Below are 18,587 nucleotides of genomic sequence, written 5' to 3' on the forward strand. Positions count from 1 at the left end.
ACTCCTTCAATAGATTCCTTGAACAGCTGGAACCTGGAGACCCGCAGAACATCCTGTCAAACGTCCCGCGGTATATTAAAAGATCTGTCAAGAAGCTGGCACCAGTGCGAAAAACGGACGGCTCCTGGTGTCGGTCTGAGGCAGAAAGATCTGTCGAATTTGCTGACCTTTTGCATACTGCTTTCACCCCTTTCGACCGATGCACAGCTAAAGAGCAAGCTGCCACCATAAGGTCTGTAGAAAGCCCAAGTGCTCCTGGACCACTATTACAGCCCGTCGCACCAGAAGGGACCGCGCAGAATATTGCTTCACTGAGAAACGGCAAGTCTCCAGGCCCTGATCGCATCGACGCAATAGCTTTGAAAATGTTGCCCGTATTTTGCTCCAAATTGTTGGCCAACATTTTCAACAGCTGCTTCCGGCTTGGGTATTTCCCGAAACACTGGAAACGCGCCGAAGTAATCACCATCCTCAAGCCTGGTAAACTGATAAGTCTGCTGGCAAATACTCTAAAGAGTTTTTTCGCGCAGAGTGTTGCCAGTAGAAGAGGCCGGTCTGATCCCCGATCACCAGTTTGGATTCAGACGCTGCCATGGAACACCAGAGCAATGCCACCGGCATGTTGAGCGCATACTGGAAACGTTCGAAAGGAAGCAATACTGCTGCGCCGTAATGCTAGACATCAAACAGGCGTTTGACAAAGTCTGGCACCCTGGTCTTCACTTCAAAATAAAGATGCACCTTCCCAGTTCCCACTTCGCCTTCCTCAAATCTTTTACGGAGGGTAGAGAGTTCCAAGTCAGACGCGGATCAACAACCAGCACCCCTAGGCCCATAAGAGATGGAGTACCTCAAGGTATCGTTCTTGGACCAATCCTCTACACGCTGTACACAGCAGACCTTCCTATCACACCCTCCCGAAACCTTACAGTGGCCACATATACTGATGACACCGCCTTCCTAGCCTCCGCCTCAGACCCCCAAGAAGCATAAGCCATCATCCAAATCCAACTGGATGCCCTCGATCCATGGTTGAAACTATGGTACATCGCAGTGAATGCAGAGAAGTCCCACCCCACATTCCCCCAGTCATGCTTAACGGAGAAACCATCCCATCGTCAAGCTCCCCGAAATACTTAGGGCTGACCCTAGATCGCAGGCTCACATGGCGCTCTCACCTGATCTCCAAGCGACACTAGGATGGCCTGCGCCTAAAGCAACTGTACTGTCCCATCGGGAAAAAGTCCAAACTGAAGGAAAACTTAAAACTTCTCCTTTACAAGGTCATGCTGAAGCCAATATGGACATACGGGATACAGCTGTGGGGCACTGCAAGTGTATCAAACCGCATCCGTATCCAGCGCTTCCAAAAGTGCCTGAGGTTAGTCGCAGACGCTCTCCCTTACCACGAAAACTCCACAATACACAAGGAGCTTGGAATGCCATGCGTAGCAGCCTCAGTGAGAGATACACAAAAAGACTGAAGAACCACCAAAACCATTTGGCCATAAACCTCCAACAGTCAACAACAGACAACAGTCAAACCCTCAGACGTCTGCAGCGGAAACATCCCCTAGGTGCCCCCCACCAATAACTTATAATTATTGAACACTCCGACCCATCTCCATCTATATAATCTCTTAACTTAATGTCCTCAATCCAAACACTTGTCGAAAATGCCGTCAGACAGGCCATTCTTTTTGTTTTCAATTAGAGTATCCATTCGTTTTACTGCGTATTCAGAACACATGCCATTCAGTTGGTCGCGTTCTCTTTTCGTTCTCTTCGTATGTGTTCGAACTTTTTGGCGTCCAATCGAAATAAACTAACTGAATGTGTTCAAATAAAGCCAATCAATTTCGCCGACAAAAGCACAATTTTGGAAATGCCAAAGGAAGTCGTGAACCCCGAGGTCGTAAATGCGATACACTGCGATCTACCCACCCTGGCAAGTTTTCAACATGACTTAATAGCTCATTTCCCGGATACGCAGTTTCGATATTGTAAGAATATTGTAGTAGACGTTACCAATAGAAACGAGCAGTTAGAAATTTTCACGACATAACACAATCGTGCACACAGGGCGGCTCAGGAGAATACCAAGCGGGACCTCCGCGATTACTATTACTATATAAAATGAGCAGATTAGCAAAGGAAGTGGTTGCACATTGCAAAATATGCACCAAAGCCGAATATGAAAAGTGCCCAAAAAACAGGAGCTTGGAAAACACCCATACCAAGCTACACCGGCGAAATTGAGATCTTCTCAACCGATAAGAAACACTTCTTAACATGCGTTGACAAGCTCTCAAAGTTTTCATTAGTGCAACTAGTGTTGTCCAGAACAATAGTGGATGTCACAGGGCCCTTGCTTCAACATGAAAACTTGTTCCCCAAAATCAGAACAATATATTGCGACAATGATGCCGCCTTCAATTCGGAAACTATCTCCTCTTTACTTAAAAACAGCTACCACATTGACATTGTGAACGCGGTCCCGCTACATAGCTTGTCAGACAAAGTGGATCGATTCCACAGCACCTTGACAGATAAAAAAATCAGCGATACGGTAGAACTTATCTTGAGGGCAACGATAGAATATAATAAGACTCTACATTCTGTCACTCAGGAGAAAGCGGTCGAGATCCTCCACACGGGTTCCGATGATCGCTGCCTAGGCATTAATGACAGGTTGATAAAGACCCAGCAAATCAATATCGAAAGATGTAACCAAGCTAGGCGAAACCGTGTTTTTGAGGAAGGAGAAGAGGTTTTTGTCAAAAACAATAAAAAGTTAGGAAACAGAACAAAAAGTGCAGGCAGACCTGGGAACGTCTGTTCTTATTAACGGGAGGGTTCATAACGACAACCTCAAATAAATTCCCCCACTTTTAATTTGCTTTTGGTTGCAGCTCTCAAGGTAGTTGCAGGAACTCCTGATGCCTCAGATTTATCATCCTGAAATCAGGATGACAGAAGCTCAGCTAGTGGACTCAAACTCCTGGCAGAATAACATAGACTTAGAAAGTGAAAAACAAAGATAAACAAGCTGACCGACACAATTAATAAAATTATTAAGTCCAGAAATACCGATTTGGTTGACACCCAGCAGCTGTACGAGGCACTACTAGCGGGGAATATAATGCTGAAGACAGAAATACTAAATTTAATTAACAAATTAATAAATTTATTACAATTTTAATTTTAATAAAAAATAATCCATAACATTGGCTAGGCTGACAAATTTATTCCTTCTATCCTTAATCAAGCCGGTCTGAAATGACTAATTGAACAAGACACTGCAATAGTTAGTTTTTAAAAGCAGCTAAAATAAGGGTTCTTCAGTCCGATAAAATTATCCATATACTAATAGCCTACTCAAGAGTCAAGGTCAGATGTAATAAGTCCTCATATACCCGGTATCACATTATAAAGTAATCCTACGGCTCAACGAAGACACTTTGGCAGAATGTTTCGGTCACCGAGTGCACGGAAACCCCGCACAAAACCTTCTGCGAGCGGTCTCGACGCGAAGCCTGTGCCCGCTCGCTCCATGCGGGAAACGCAGCCCAATGCCATACTCAACCCATTTACCTGAGAGCAGTAATGCCTATAGATGACGGCATCGTTATCATTAACGAGGCAATAGCCCACGTCAGCACGAACGGCGGCCAAGAGGTACTCGTCAAAGGGACGCACCTGTTAACCTTAGAGCGGTCAGCTACCGTCAACGGATTGGAGTTCGTAAATTTTCGAAAAACATTAGACAAGCAGCCTGGCGTAGTCAGATTACCACTACTGAACATCGTCGGCCATGGCCCGGTACTGAGCATGCCCTTGCTACACTGCATGAACAACTGCGCCTTATCCAAGGGTTCAAGGACGAGGTTGACGCCGCGGGCTCCCCTAAACTTTGGTTTGTGGCTGGAGTAATCATGAACGTTAGTCTGATTGGTTCACTCATCCTTCTATTGGCATTAAGGAGAGAGCGAGCCTCCGTCGAGATACAACAATCCATCTATAAGCTTAATATAACCGAGGACGGTCATGATCTGAGGAGGGTGAGGGGTGTACTTAACAACAGAAAGGGCGCTCAATATATTTGAGTCAGCAGCTAAATAAGTTTACGTTAAAAATACCCTAGCAACTAAGTAGCTTCACACGAACAATGCTGATGCGCCCCAACTGAGTTCAGCGCTCTGCGCTAAGAACGGTCAGCAGCGGCAATCGGACACCCATTATCCGGGGTACCGAACTGCGCTGCATAAGTGCTGAGCTGGCTTGCCGACCATGGGTTTATGGCGTGATGCATTGAAGCTAGGGAAGATCCATATTTGCTCCATTGTATTTGTATTCAGTTTTAAGCTAGCACTTTAACAATAAAGAACAGCTACTCCGGCACTTGGTCGTAAAAATACTATTTGTTTAATTTGAACATTCTCTCTGAGCCAACAGGCCAGCGATCGACCAAGGGGGTTAAGTCACGCCCTCCTTAATAATCTCCATAAGAAGTCGTCACCCTCTGGCTTAGCAGCCGGACACACTGAGGACTCAGGAGGAAAACATTCCCAGCGTCTGGAGACGCAGAAGACATCCGGACCAGAGCAATAACTTAATTTGTATCGTAGGCTATGGAATGTCTGCTTTGTATGGGGTGGGGTATGGGGTGAAGCTCAATTACTAGGAGCTTATCGTTTAACATAACATGGACATAAGTTTCTGTAATAGGAGACAACCAAGCATTCCTGGGCATACTTTGGGTCAATTGCTTTTCCTTTTCACGTGTTATAATTTGCTTTTATTAAAAGTTGAATTTTAAAAGCAATTTTATTGTATTTTATTTTAAAATACACTGGATTTATTTATAAAATGTTCGCATAATATTTTAGTTAAGAATTTGCAGTAATTACCCATTAATTAATGAGAATATGCTGCTAATGGATATCAAAATATAGAATATATCTCGAAGAAGAAAAATGAGATGGTTATGTGTAGGTAGGCCGATATTAAAACTCCGTTTTTTGTTTCACATCACATTAAACTTAACGGGGTATAACGGGATTTAATTTAATGCATTAATTTATTTTCCGAATATGATTTCTATTTAATTCCAATAATACCCAAAATATATCATATCAGTCGTCTGTGTGCCCCCTCTAATGCCTATCTCTCATTCTATGTGTTTAGATGATTTGTGCACATTCTTAAATGGTTTACCGTCCTTTACGTATATATTATTATATATTATATTTTCTGTAAAACTGGTAACAAACTTATTTTTCATTTCAGTCCCTGGAAAGTACGCGACGTATGCTTGCTCTGTGTGAGGAGGTAAGAAAATATCATAATTTATATAATACGTTTTATTAAAACACTAGAAATAAGAAAGAATTACACAAAAATACTTATATATGTATTCTTGAGTTACCGTATTTGCCTAATTTTGAAATTCTTTAAAAGATGGTCTAGATATACCTGATGGTTAAGGCCATTTTGGATAGTTTTTGATGTCTACTTTTGCAGTCTACCTCTTATTATATTAATACGTCTATGAATTCATAAATCGTTTGATAAGCACATTTAATTATAATTTAATATCAATCCCACTTTATTTTGATATATTTTTCTTTCTATACATTGTTGTTCCCGGGGATAAAGGCCTTACGATTTCTCAAGACTATCATGTGGGATAAACCAGCAATAGCACCGTCTTAATTCTTGATAAAGGTTGATATAAATTCAGTAAAAATGGTGAAAATAATGAAGAATATGTTTCATGCTTTATAACGAACTGTTTTTCTTGGTTCGGCTCGCTACGAGTTGCAGCGGCTATCTCATAGAGTTTGTGTGTTCGCCCCACCAAATTTAGGATTTGTGTGATTGCCATACCAAGGAGCAGACAGAGCTTCGGACTTAAGAAGTAGAGTAGTGGAGTATTTTACAGTTCAAGGTCTGGCGCATAGCTTGCTATGGCGAAAGCCATAGTCTCTAAAGTCCCTCATCGCTTCCCCACAAATTATATAGGAAAAGCTATAGCATAGTTGCCTTCCGAGTGACCTTTTGACCTATTTTTTTCTTTTTTGCGCGAGAGTCCCATGGCCACACCTCCCGCCCAACCGAACGAGGAGGCGCGATATAGAAAAAAAAAAACAGAAACGAGGAAAGAAATAAAATGCCAAAAAGTATAATAGTTTGGGAAGGTTAATCAAATAAAAGAAGTCTACTGGAATTAGGAGGTAATATAAGGCTTGCATCCCAGAAGAACACTAAGATCATCAACCCATGTTATTCTGTCCAAAGAGCAACCCAATAAAAACTTAACTTAACTTAAACATAACTTAACACTTGGAGCCATATAAGCTAGTCCACATATAAATATAATATATATTATAAATATATATATAATTACAACTTCGCGGTTTGTTGGTTTATAAAAAAAAGTATTTTTATTGATCAAAAACTTAAGCGAATGTCGGAGACAAATTCACGTCTTACACAATTGAAGTATGAATAAAATCTAAATCTAATTTGCAAAGCGAACGCTTAGCAATCCCTTGGCTGAGCTTATTTACTTCTTCATATTGAGCGTACATAGGCTCTCATTTATGTTTACGTTAATTAGGCGCTCTCTTGAGTGGATTGTGCATGGATATAGATCAGCCGAGTTTGAGCTACGTGGGAAGTTTCGACCCTTAAAGCTGTGTAAGCAGTTTTGACCCTCTGGTGGGAGTCGCGAATGCGGCTGCGGATGTTTATGTCTGTTGGATTGGGTGCCTTCTTGAGTGGATCACTCATGGGTACTGATCAGCCGAGAACTTGAGCTGCGTAAGCGGTTTTGACCCTTTGGTGGGAATAACTGATTCGGCAGCGGATGTTAATGTTTACATTAGGGTAGGCTGCATTTGTTATTGTCACCAGAATTTGGGTTCTTATTGGATACATGATTTTATGACTTATATCCTAAGGCATTCTATGATTTTGTGTATGGCTGTTCCCATATACGGCAGGAAAATGAAATCTTCTAAAGATACCATCTAATGTCCTTGGATGGCATGCACGATTCATAACCCTCAGCTGAGGGCTTATGCCTACGTACTAAACAAAAACCTCCGCTCTCTCTCCTGTCCTTGTCAAGCTCACCGGGACTGCCAGTCAAGGTATTTCATCGGTGAGCAGGATGTGGTGCCAAGTTGCACACCATCTTCTTTTGCGGTGCACAGCAGCGCCTTTTTACGACCAACTGAGCGTACCAGTCGTAGAGTTCTTGCCCCGCCAACATACGGGGGTACTCCTTATCTATAGTTCCGATTGGCCATCTCGTCCTTACGGACACGCTTCATCATGGTGACGATGATCACGTGAGCCCCATCCCAAACGATTTTGTCCGCCATCATAGCAGCAACCAAGCCTCTCGGGCTGAGAGGTGACCCAGCGAGCGCCACGAGTTGCGCCCTCTCCTCGGCGAACCTGGAGCAGTGCAGTAGGATGTGCTCTGCGGTTTCCACTGCGTCTGTGCAATAAAGGCACTGGGCTGTATCCACGTGGCGGAACCTACATAGGTACCCTCGAAAACAGCCATGGTCCGTGAGGAACTGGGTCATGTGGTAGTCCACCGTTTTGTGCTCGCAATCAGCCCACTCCGTTAGTTGCGGAATGAGTTTGTAAGTCCAGCGTCCCCGTTGTGACTCTTGCCACCTGGTCTGCCATACTCCTCGAATCCACTCTTTGATCTCTAATTGAGTGTATCCCTCACTCGCAAGGTATTTGCCCTTTATGTCCAGGTCAATGGGTGTAATGCCTGACAGAGCGTGCGCTGCGTCGTCCGATATGGTTCTAAAGCCTCTGATTAGCCTGAGAGCCATTGTCCGTGATACTGCGCGGGCACTATCTAGATAGGTTTTCTTTGTGGAAACGCAGCTCCAGATAGGCGCAGCATAAAGCAGCGTTGCCTTTGAAACCGCCACTAACAGTCTCCTAGCCGGCAGTCTGGGTCCTCCCACGTTGGGCATGATTCTCGCCAAGGCTGCTGCTGTCATTGCCGCTTTTTTGCTGGCATACCTTGCGTGAGCCTTGAACGAGAGCCTTCGGTCTATTAGAACACCAAGGTATTTCAACGTTTCTGCTGAGGCGATTTCAACTCCTTTGACTTCTACACGCATGCACTCAACGGACTTTCTGCTGCTCAGCAGGACTACTTCGGTCTTATGCGCAGCTATTTTAAGTCCGACTTTCTCGAGCCATTCTATGGCCGCCGTGATTGCCACGTTACTTATGTCCTGGAGCTCCGGTATTGTCTTGGCGACCGCTGTTATCGCAACGTCGTCGGCGAAGCAGTGCAGCTCCACACCTCTGGGCTTGCTAATGCTCAGTATTCCATCATACATAATGTTCCACAAGATCGGTCCTAGTACCGACCCTTGGGGAACGCCTGCAGAGACTTGGTGGCTTCTTGGACCATCTTCTGTTACGTACCATAACACACGGTCCCTGAAGTAGTTGCCAATTACGCCTCGTATGTAGTCGGGAACGCCCAAGTTGCGCATAGCCCCGAGGATAATGGGCCATCTCGCTGTATTGAATGCGTTCTTGACGTCTAGCGTGATGATGGCACAGTACTTCTTACTGCCGCCTAACCATCGGTTACCGTCGAGTGCTTTCCTGGCAGCGTCTGTTACGGATTTGAGAGCGTCGAGCGTACTTTTACCCTTTCGGAAGCCATACTGTTGGCCCTGAAGGCCTGTAGGACTTTCAGTGATTAGCTCAATGCGCGCGTACAGTATGCGCTCAAAGAGCTTGCCAACAATGTCCAACAGACACAACGGTCGGTAACTGCGTGGAACATTTGCGGGCCCCTTGCCTTTCGGCAGAAGGACCAGCTTCATCTTTTTCCAGCGCTTGGGGAAGACTCCGTCCAGCAGACACTGTTGGAATGTATCCCTGAAGACCTCCGGTCTTGCGGTGGCGGCTGCTTTGACGATCACGCCCGGGATACCATCAATGCCGGGAGCTTTGTTCGGTCTGATCCTCTTTGCTGCTTCGACGACTTCGCATGACGTGATGCACGGGAAGTCAGAGGCGGGGGGGTCAACAGCGGGTTGCCATAACGTGTGTTGGCTTGGAAATAGTTCCGACACGATGTTGGCCAGGGCGGCTGGGTCCTGAGGAGATCCTGCACCAGCGGAATTGAGTTTTTTCCTTACGACTTTGTAGGCGAGACCCCAGGGGTCGTCGTCTACGCTATCAATCAGGTCCTTAAAAGCATTCGCCTTTGCTGCTGATATGCCGTTCTTAAGCTCAGTTCGCTTCGCTTTATATACCTCAATGCACTGGGAGTGGTGCGGTTGCCCTCTAGATCGCTGCGCTTGCCTCCTCGCCTTGATGCATTCCGTCCGAAGCTGGTGCAATGAGTCACTCCACCAGTAGACAGGGGGCTTTCGTTTCGTGTTCCTTTTTCTCGGCATCACCGCATCACACATTGCTCTAAGCCTATCCATGAGCGCTGTCACCATGGTCTCCGCGTGTCCAATTATGGACTCCATGCCCTCGATCTGGTATGCTAGCATGTCTTCATCCAGTTTCCTAATGTCCCATACCGGACCTAGCGCACATCTTCGCTGTTTGGGTGACGGCCTCATTGTTCGGGCACCGAACGTGATTAGGTTGTGGTCGCTCAGCGTTATGTCCTCATGGACCATCCAGTTCGAGCTAGCCACTAGAACTCTGCTAACAAAAGTGACATCAATGAAAGATGTACCTCTGTCATTATTGAACGTCGGTTTGAACCCGTCGTTTAGCAATACGAGATCTAGCAGGTTCATGGCATCGATCACTGCTCGTCCTCTTGTGTTAGAGATTCGACTGCCCCATTCTGTAGCCCAGGCATTGAGGTCACCTCCGATGACTGTTGGTCTGCGCCCACTTGCATGGTTAACCAGCTTTTCGAGCATGTCCTCGAATTGCTCGGGACTGTCGCTAGGTGGAGCATAGCAGCTGTAGAAGTGGATTCCTCTAATTTTGGCGTATGCTATGCCGCGCATTGGTACGGTATCCCACTCCTCTACCAATAACCTGGATGTACATTTAATGGCCGCCTTGCCTGTCTCATCGAGTAGCACTCCTGAGTTACCCACACCAGGTAGGTATGGTTCACTCAAAAGCACTACGTCCGCATGGCGCTCCTTCGCTGTTTGAGTCAGGAGGTTCTGTGCTGCTGCGCAATGGTTAACGTTGAGCTGGATGATGTTAATTTCTTCTGGCATCATTTTGACGGCTATTAGCTCCTTTGGTGTTGGCTTTGTAGGTGGGGCATGCAAAACCACCCGTCGCGTGGTTCTTGTCCACGTCACTGCTGCAGATCAGGCATCTTGGTGGGGCTACGCAGCCCTTTGCCTTATGCCCATGCTCGCCGCACCGTAGGCAGCAGTCAGAGCGATCGACTGACTTGCAGTAGGGAGCTCGGTGGCCGAATTCGAGGCATCTGAAGCATCTTATTGGGCGGACGTCTTGGGCTATGCGGCAACGCGACCATCCCACAGTTACAACGCCCCGGTTGATGACCGCAATGGCATCGTTCGCGCACATTAGCACAGAGGCTATCTGGGTCCCGTCACGCATCCTGCGAAGGCCTCTTACATCCTCTGGTTCCAGGCGGATGCCCTGAAATTGGGAGACCAGGGAATTGTGAAGGTCCTGAGCCGTCGTTGTCTCGTCTAGTCCGCTGCAGATTAGCGCAGTCCTATGCGCGCCCGTGCGAACCGAAGCAATCTCTTTGAGCGTCGCTTCTAGTTCATTTTTAAAGCTGGGGATGACCTCCGAGGCTTTACCTTCTAATTCAAGAAGTAGTTCTCCCTGTTGCGTCCTCCTTATTTTACGCACGTGCTTGCCGAATTCGGTCAGACTCGGTTCTGCTTTCATCTTCCGGAGCATATCCGAGTACGTAACCTCACCCGTTTTTTTCAGGATTAGCGCCTCAGGTTTTTTGCGCAGGCGCTTGGGCTTCACCTTAGCCCATTCCTCGTCCTTGTTAGCGTCCTTGGCGACAGACGCATAACTTTCCGGTTTGGAGTCAGCCGTCGTGGGTAACGCCTTCCCGGTGGATTTCGCGGCAGATCGATGGTTGTCCGTTTTGCGGACCTGCACATTCGGTAATGCCTGTCTGGGTGGCGCCACCTGGCTACGCTTTGTCTTTTCTGCCTCAGTCTGTGTGGCAGTACTCCTTGGTGGGGGCTTCTTGTTGATACCCTCCTGTAACTCAATCGCTCTGTTATTGAGCGCCGATAGGTCCACTAGCACGCCCCTATCCTCGCTGGTTACGTGACGCCTAGTCTCGAACGAGGATAGAATGGCGGTGATCTTGGCTTTCATCATGTCCAGGATGCCCTGCAGGTCCTCATTCTGGAGCGTCGTGGTCAGTTCTGGCGAGCGATGCGGCGATCCTGATGGGGACTTCGCTCCCGCCCTTTGGGCCGGCACGCTGATGAAATCCATTGTCTTCAGGCTTGTGGCTGTCGTGGAGACTGTAGTGGCCAGAGTCTCCACCTCCACAGCTGCACTGCAGTCGCTAGCTTTCGGCGGCGGGGGGCCTGCTTGCTCACCTCCCCCTCCCTGGATTTGGGTTCCGACTCCTCTTATAGGGGATCTCGATAGCCTACCACTCCTCCTAAACGGGTCGTTGGGGTCGGGGGCACTGCCCCCCCCTGTTCTGTCCATCAGATATAAAAGGGGGACTTTGGCTTGTTGGTCCCCAGCGCTCCGTGGGAAATAGAACTAGCTTCAGTTCTTAGGTTATATTTCAAATTTTTGTTCAACTTAATTAGTTCAAATTTGAATTTGAATTCGAATTTCGCGCCCAACGAGCGCGCGGCCGAATGACGATCGCACCGCTGATCTGGCAACGCCAGTCTTACCAGCTCGTCGACTGCGAAAGGTTGGCAATGCTATCAGCTGTATTGTCTGATGCAGCTGATCTGATTTATTACCAGTTTACTGGATCACTCGTGAATTCCGGAACGACACCGTGACGCTCAGAAACGCGGCGCAAACCCCAGAGTGGATTTGCAGGTTTATGTTGCAGTTTACGGCTGACCGGACTCGTATATGACGAAATTCGCGCAGCGCAGCAAAAAGACGTGCGAAATACGCGGGAACTCGACACACCCACACCCATGTGGTTATGTATGTGTGTGTGTGTGTGTAAGTATATGTGGTCTTATACTATGGCACATATGCTACTTCCCCATCCTTTAAATTTAGCCTGTCCTCAGGCGGATATTCTAGGATACAATACAGGATTAGTATCAAGTACTGTATTTATATTTTCTGTTGTTGTGTTATTTTGTTGTTCTATTTGTTTTGGATTCTCTTTTTTATATTTAACAATTAGTTTTTTGGGAATGCCTTTATATTTATAAATAAAATATAGTATAAGTGTAAGTATTATAATAGCAAGTATAGTTAATGTAATAATTTGTAATGTGTTGTATGTATTAGTGTGTTCTTTAATTATTTCTTTAGCATTTAGATATGATAATGGTTCTAATTTTGTTACATTGTTATTGATATAGACCGTTTGTGTGTGGTCTAGTGTTGTGCTTGTAAATTATATATTTTCTATTTGAACAGAACAATTAAAAGCTTTTATTATATTGTCTCCTTCTATTATAATTTCTCTATTAATTATACAGTTTTAATTTAATACAATTTTTGATAATTTCCAAGTTAAAATTATGTTTGGTTCTACATAAGTTATTCCAATATTGTTATGTGTTTTTGAATATCTGCATTCTGTTGGTATTTGATTTAATATTCCTGTAATACATTGGTTTATTATTGGTTTTCCTGAGTTTTGTTTGTAAACTTGATTATCTTGAATATAATATTTATCATTTACATTTTCTATAAGTATATTATTATCTTTGTCTGGATATGGTACGATGATAAAAATGTGCAGTTTTTATAATGTCTCTAGAAATATGGGAAATAATAAGTATTTCATTTGCATCTGATTTTAACCACGTAGAAGTTTTTATATTTAGCAATTTTTCGGAATTTACATGTGATAATGGATCATGTCTTAATAATTTGGGATTAAAAATACCAAGTCTTGTTAATTGCATACCAAGTTCTATATCTTCAATGTATTCGGTAAACTGTTGTAAATTAAATACTAAAAGTTCTAGTCTTCTGTCACCTTCACTTATTGCGCTTAAATGGTTGAATACTTCAATGCCTCTATTGACTACTTCTATAACTTCATTCAATTCATTAATTTGAATACTATGTTGAGAAAGATCGTATATTTTTTGTTCTAATTCTTCTTTGTCATTTTGATCTAAAGTGCCAAAAAGGTATTTATATGCGGTACCTATAATATTAATTAAACCACGTTTATTGCGTTTTATTATTCTTATTCCATTCATTTCTCTGTCTAATTTTTCAGTTAAATATTGGATTTGGGCTATAGTACCATATTCTTCAGCTTGTTTAATTAAATTTGCAAAAGTTTGTTCGGTCTTTGTTAAGTTTACGGACAAATAGTGATATTCATAGTTTATAGGTATATTAATTGATCCTGTTTTAAATATAAGATATCCATTTTTAGCTTGTATCGGGTTCACCTCTAGGCTTTGACCACGGACGGCACGGATGAAACATATTATGAGTGTTATTATAAATAACTGTTTAATCGGACCCCACTTGATTTTCGAGAGTTGAGCTGGAATTGTATTTACTTTTATTAATTCTCTTTTGTTTTTTAAATTTAGATTTATAATGTTCAACTTTTCTTCCTCTATTTCTTTCTTCGTAATGTTTCTCATCTATTTGTTCTACGTGTCCTGTTTTCTTAAATGGGTTAGTTGTTTTACTTTTTACCAATGGTGCTTGTTTATATCTAGTATCTACTTCATAGGTATGTCTATCTTTATTCAACTTATATATTTTTGATTGTTTCTCTTTTTGGGTGTCATATGCAGGTGTTCCTGCATAAAGGAAAATATCAGCTGGTGTTCTCCCAGTTGTATTGTGTTTAGTTTTGTGGTTATATACATAGAGAATAGTTTCAAATTGTGTTATCTTATTTTCTGGGTCGGACTCACTATTAATGATTCTTAACTTTTCATTGAGTGTTTTATGGAATCTTTCAATGTCAGAAATTCCATTTTTACTTGTTGTGATATTTATATTCACATTCTCGGACCTAAGCCATAAATGTAACGCGGAACATATAAAAGCTGAATCTTTATCGGCCTTTATTTCGGACGGTTTTCCCATTTCATTGAAAATTTTAAGAAGAGCTCTTTTTGCTTCCAGCCAGTCTCTACTACTGACTTCAATCAAAGCGGCATATTTTGAATAAATGTCAATGCATGACAGGAACGTTTTATTATTGATTAAATAAAAATCTATAACATATTTTTCTCTGGGATTAAAAGTTTCTGGTGTTAACTCATATCTTAGTTTAGTATCTCTATGTTCTGTTTTGGATATGTTACATACTTCGCATTCATTAATAATGTTCTGTATTAACTTTTGGTAGTCTGGGTAATAATATTTTTCTTTAAAAAGGTTAGTTTGTTTCTCTATTCCTGGGTGTAAAAGTTCTCTGTGACTTTTTATAATTATTTCTTTAAATTCGGAATATGTTTCAATGTCTTTTAATTTGATGTTTGATTTCATAACTTTAGTTATGTTATTCGGACTGACAATTTCTATGTAAGCGTTTTGAAATGTAAGGAAATCTATTTCGTTATGAAAGAAAATTACGCTTCTTTTGGTACATAAGTATTCTTTAATTAATTCCTTGGCATGGACATTTGTCATTTCTATGTAATGAATTTTAATTTTTGTTTTATGAAAGTATCTTTTAGTTTCTACGTTATTATTATTGTCTTTTATAAATTCTATCTGCCTGTTGTAGTAATTAATTGGTCTTTCCGTTAAGGAAATATAAGATTGGTTATCTTATCTCGTTACTGGAAGTTTCTCCTAGGAAGTTTTCTTCAATTTTTACTCTCGATAGAGCATCTGCTACATGGTTTTCTTTACCAGGGAGGTATTTGATATGATAGTCAAATTCATTTAATTTGATTTTCCATCTCTGAAGTTTCATGTTTGGCTCCTTAATTGAATCAAGCCAAACCAATGGCCTGTGATCACTATGGATCCCGAATTTTCTACCAAATAAATAGGACGTGAAATATTTAGTGGCCCAAACAATAGCAAGGAGTTCCTTTTCTATTACGGAATAATTAACTTCATGTTCGTTCAGAGTTCTGCTAGCATAGCATATAGGTTTATGCTCTTGCGATAATACCGCGCCTATAGCAAAATTGCTAGCATCAGTAGTTAATGAAAAAGACTTTTTAAAATCTGGGTGTATTAATATGGGATCGGACGTTATTAACACTTTTAATTTTTCAAAAGCTAAGTAATAGTCTGAATCTTTGATATTTATTATTGAGCCTTTTTTTAGTCGTAATGTCATTGGTTTTGCTATTTTAGCGAAGTTTGGAATAAATTTGCGGTAAAAACCGCAAAGACCAAGAAATGATTTTATTTCCTTAGTGGACTTTGGTATAGGGAAATTAACTACGGCTTTAATTTTTGCGGGATTTGGTTTAATACCATCTGTTGTAATTATGTGCCCTAGGAATTCAGTTTCCTTTTTAGGAATTCGCATTTATCTAGCTGTAATTTTAAATTTGCTTCTCTGAGCTTTAAGAATACCTTTCGCAAAGACATTATGTGTTCTTCCAATGAAGTGGAATACACAATTATGTCATCCATATATACGAGACAGTTTTTGTATATTAAATCTGCTAAGAGATTATTCATGAAACGTTGAAAAGTTGCGGGTGCATTTTTTAAACCAAATAGCATTCGAGTATATTCAAAATGACCATTTTTGGTTGAAAAAGCTGTCTTCGCTATAGAATTTTCATCCATTTGTATTTGATGAAAACCTTTTGCGAGGTCAATGGTTGTAAAGTATTGGCAATTTCCAAGCGTATCCAATATTTCATCCATTACTGGTATTGGGTATTTGTCATCAACTGTTATTTCGTTGAGGTTGCGATAGTCAATGACTATGCGAAATTTCGATTTTCCCGATGCATCTGGCTTTTTGGGTACTACCCAAACAGGAGAGCAATATGGAGAATTCGATTTTCTTATGATTCCTTGTCGAATCATGTCTTTCATTTGGTTTTCGACTTCTTCGTCGAAGCTTTGTGGGTACTTATATGGACGTCTGTAAATTGGGTCTTCGTGTTTAGTTGTTATGACATGTTTAGTTGTACTTGTGAAGGTCAAATTTTCACCTTCTTTGTACTGTATGTCACTAAACTCGTATAAGACACTGGTGAGGGCTTTCCTCTCTTCATCGCTTAGATGATCAAGTCGAAATTCATTTGTTTCATTGAGTTCGTTGTCAATTACATAATTGACATACTCAATATTTGGGGAATCTAATAAGTTTTCTTTTAAACTCTCTTTAGGTGTTTCCTCTTCTTCGTTAATATCTTCAAGTCGCAATTTAAATGTGTATTAATTTAAAGTGACTGTATTGGATGTATAGCATATAGTTGCTTTGGAATCTTCCAAATATTCCCTGCCTAACAAAATGTCGTATTTTTCTGAGAATTTATGTAAATAAAATGTTTGCTTTGTCGGACATAATTTACTAGGTTTTAATGTAATTTTTGATTTTAAAATAATGTGACCGTTTATTGTGTGTACATCTAATGGAGCTTTTGAGTTGATCGGACAATTGAAAAAATTTTTACTCATCAAATTTATTGATGAACCTGTGTCAATCAAACATTTGAGTTTGATATCGTTAATGGTTATTTGTATGAATGGGTATGTTCTTCTTCTACTTCTGATTCCGATCCCGATGCAAGTTGATGAAAATTTTCACTGGTATTCATTTTAGACTGACCACTAGAACTTTCACGCTGCCTTTTTTGGGGCTGGTTAGTAGTAGAATAAGATGTGGGTTTTTGAAAATTTAGAGCGTTTTGCGCTCTACCTTGTTCTAACTTTTGTTTGAACTCATTGTATGTCGCTTGGTTGCTTTCAACTTTTTTTGAATTATTACTTGTATAATTATTTCGATTTTGACTTTGCTGTGCTTGAATGTAATAAGGTTTTATACATTGGTCATTATTATTTCCTTTATTCTTCTGAGAATCATTATTTTTACTACTGCTTTGTGGTGTAGATGGACTGTTTAATTTAGCTTTAGCTTTTTCTGTATTTAATACAATTGTATCGTAAAGGCCTTCCCTTTGAGCTACTTGTCTTAATAATGTTGTTGTTGTAATGTCATATCTTGCTAATGTCATGAACATTCTGTCTGGAATTCTTTTATAAATTACATCTTTAATGGTATTAGCCATTGCGGCGGTATAAAGAGTTGTATTTGTATAATTATTTTCTAATGCTAATTTACTTGAAATTTCGAACATCTTATTTTCTAGTTCTTCTAGAAACTTACGAATACTACCACTCCAGTAGGTGTTGTAAAGTCTTCTTAGCAACTCTTCGTATGGGATTTGGGTTTTAAATTCATCAATGAGGACTGATCGTAGTTCAGCCCAAGTGTTGCACTGTTGTAGCTGGGATACTTCTTGTGCATGTTGGGACAGCTGCCTCTCGATGGCACTGTAGAGTACACTATGTTGCCTCTTGTCTGTTGTAGGGTATAGGGACATCACGAAGTCCACACGTCTCACAAATGATGCCAGTTCTCTTGTGGAACCGTCAAATGTTGAGATGTGACGAATCTGGCCCAAAGCCTGATTCAAATGTAATTCAGATAGAATCATAATTTGTTCTCTGGATTGTGCCATGTTGTTGGCTATTGTTGATTTTTCTTTGAATCACTTGGTAGATTGATACCGGGGTTTTAATTTCTTTTTTTTTTTAATTCGCACACCTTTGTAGCAGTCCAATCAATGCTAGATGGGCTACACAACACTGACCTGGTAACAGTCACACCTTTTATTTATTTTTGTGGGTCACACTTTAATGGTCACTTGCAGTTTTTTAATTTATATTTGTATTAATAGTATCCAACATCGAGAGTTAGATAACTGTTCACAAATATTTTGTCACATAAGTTCTTTTGCGGATCTGCTTTGTATAAACTGAAGCACAAGCGAAACTTTGTTCGTCACGAGTTGCGCTTTATTAATCTCGAACTAATCTATTAGCTCTAAGAGATTATGTTCACACGCGGATCCTACCGACTGCGCCAATTACAACTTCGCGGTTTGTTGGTTTAAAAAAAAAAAAGGATTTTATTGATCAAAAACTTAAGCGAATGTCGGAGACAAATTCACGTCTTACACAATTGAATAAAATCTAAATCTAATTTGCAAAGCGAACGCTTAGCAAACCCTTGGCTGAGCTTATTTACTTCTTCATATTGAGCGTACATAGGCTCTCATTTATGTTTACGTTAATTAGGCGCTCTCTTGAGTGGATTGTGCATGGATATAGATCAGCCGAGTTTGAGCTACGTGGGAAGTTTCGACCCTTAAAGCTGTGTAAGCAGTTTTGACCCTCTGGTGGGAGTCGCGAAT

General features: G+C 41.6%; 1 protein-coding gene across 2 annotated transcripts in view, besides 1 other annotated feature; it reads left to right on the forward strand.

The window, feature by feature from the left end:
- Positions 1-18,587, forward strand: part of Snap25 (Synaptosomal-associated protein 25kDa) — a 225,026-nt gene that overhangs the window by 51,727 nt on the left and 154,712 nt on the right. For both annotated transcript variants that reach the window (NM_001043176.2, NM_001043177.3), the window contains exon 3: positions 5,290-5,331. In NM_001043176.2, coding sequence (NP_001036641.1) covers positions 5,290-5,331 — 42 coding nt within the window. The remainder of the gene's footprint in view (positions 1-5,289; positions 5,332-18,587) is intronic.
- Positions 6,997-12,145: a mobile genetic element.

The sequence above is a fragment of the Drosophila melanogaster genome, chromosome 3L (genome assembly GCF_000001215.4).
Source record: "Drosophila melanogaster chromosome 3L".
Classification (NCBI taxonomy): domain Eukaryota; kingdom Metazoa; phylum Arthropoda; class Insecta; order Diptera; family Drosophilidae; genus Drosophila; species Drosophila melanogaster.